Genomic DNA, 1,719 nt, shown 5'->3' with positions numbered 1-1,719 from the left:
GGCTTTAGTTCTGTTCATATATCAAACACGTCCTATTCTTCATCTAAATATCCTTCTGTGTCTAGCATGTGACCAATCCTGCAGACCTGTCGGCAGCATTTAAAATCCAGCTGTTCCAAAAACCTTTCACCAGCTTCTTCTCAACTTATTGTGTCAGCCGTGACCTTTCTGAGACAAAATAACCCTGTTTGGAAACTGTTCAGAGTACTGTGGGATGGCTCTGCTGAAATCGTCATTTAGCATAACTGAGTTTGGGTGTTTTGTTATGGACAGCAGGCTTCCAGCAGGGCAGAGACTCCAGAGCAACAGGACTCACTGCAGAAGAAGAAATCAGCTGGTATACGAGCTACTAAGCAAGAATACGTTGAAGGTAAACAGATATTTACCTCCACCTCTTTAACCTCCACCTTCCTTCATTGGGACAGGACAACACGCTCTGTCACTGAGAGCAGTCACAGACAAACGCGAAGAGCCGAGGCTCTGCAGACAACTTAATGCTGACACAGTTTGTGGCCTCACAGAGTAGCTTTGTGTTGCAGAGGCAGAGGAGCACCACCGGCCTTTGTGCTGCACCTGCACTGACGCCTTCCTGAAGGGGGACTGTTGTGGCTGCTGGCGATGGCTCAAACAGCAGTTTCACACCTTTATCACGAACCCTTTCTTTGACCTGGTCATCATCATCTGCATCATTGTTAGCACCATCTTCACAGCCATGGAACATTACCCTATGATGGAGGAGTTCATGGAGACCCTGGTCATCGCTGAGCTGGTGAGTGTTGAAGAAGTGTCTGCAGACCCTGTTATCTCCTACTTGGTTAATTTAATGGCAGCTTCTTCACTGCAGGCTAAAATCAGGACTTTTCCATTCTGCTCCCTTAGTTTGGTGTAGACTTGATCAGTCGGAGGGACCATATGTTCTTCTTCGATGTGCCTCCATGACCAATTTAGTGATGAATGCTTTTAGCGGGTTCTTCAGCCACCTAGCAAGAGTGGTTTAAAATGTCCACTCAGAGCAACTACATCACAAATGGAAACAAACCAACGGTACAAACCTGTAAACGACCTGCATAACTGAGAGGAAAAGCAGCACAGTGAGGTAAAAATGTAACGGGGGTACAGCATAAACCTCTGGCAAGTCTCGAGAAAAGTAAGGATCAGCTGGGATTCAGAGGGAGCTTTACTGAGGTTTATTTACACCGTGAGTCTTTGCAGTAACAGTGATGCCTGGTCAGAGTGATCTACCTTTACATGGGTGACATTTCACAGGAAAATTATTGTTTTGTTGGAACTTCTACTTCTGCACGGGACTCGGTGTGTTCGAGGTTTTTCGTTCGCCTGTCTGCCGATGGTTGGATGAATTGGATGCAAAACATGCTTCTACCCTGTGACCTCTGACCCCTTTGAACTGTGCAGGTCTTCCGTGTGATCTTTGCAGCTGAGATGATCATCAAACTTGTCGCACTGGGCCTGCATGGATACTTCCAGGTCAGATTTGTAGTTTCTTCTCAACAGTTCAGCGATCTGCCATTTTCAAAGAAACATTTGTGATTGTTTGTTGTCGTGGTTACAGGTGCGCTGGCATATCTTCGACTTTATCCTCGTCATCATTTCTCTGGTGCAGCTGGGACTGGCTGACGTTGAGGGTCTATCTTTGCTGCACAGTTTTCTTCCGGTTAGTATAACATCACCATCACTGTCATCATCATCATCTGTTCTCAC

General features: G+C 46.2%; 1 protein-coding gene across 1 annotated transcript; it reads left to right on the top strand.

Moving 5' to 3' along the window:
- Positions 1-273: 273 nt before the first annotated feature.
- On the top strand, positions 274-1,711 carry LOC102196918 (sodium channel protein type 4 subunit alpha B-like; the record flags this gene model as incomplete). The annotated part of the gene is made up of 4 exons (XM_005755904.1): positions 274-370; positions 540-769; positions 1,414-1,485; positions 1,571-1,711. Coding segments are annotated over 4 exons (540 nt in total), but the record flags the coding sequence as incomplete, so codon positions are not given.
- Between the last annotated feature and the right edge of the window lie 8 nt (positions 1,712-1,719).

Source organism: Pundamilia nyererei, unplaced genomic scaffold (genome assembly GCF_000239375.1).
Source record: "Pundamilia nyererei isolate P.nyererei 1_Seehausen unplaced genomic scaffold, PunNye1.0 scaffold04577, whole genome shotgun sequence".
Taxonomy (NCBI): Eukaryota; Metazoa; Chordata; class Actinopteri; order Cichliformes; family Cichlidae; genus Pundamilia; species Pundamilia nyererei.
The sequence above is the reverse complement of the archived record's forward strand: the minus strand, read 5'-3'. Positions and strand labels throughout refer to the sequence as shown.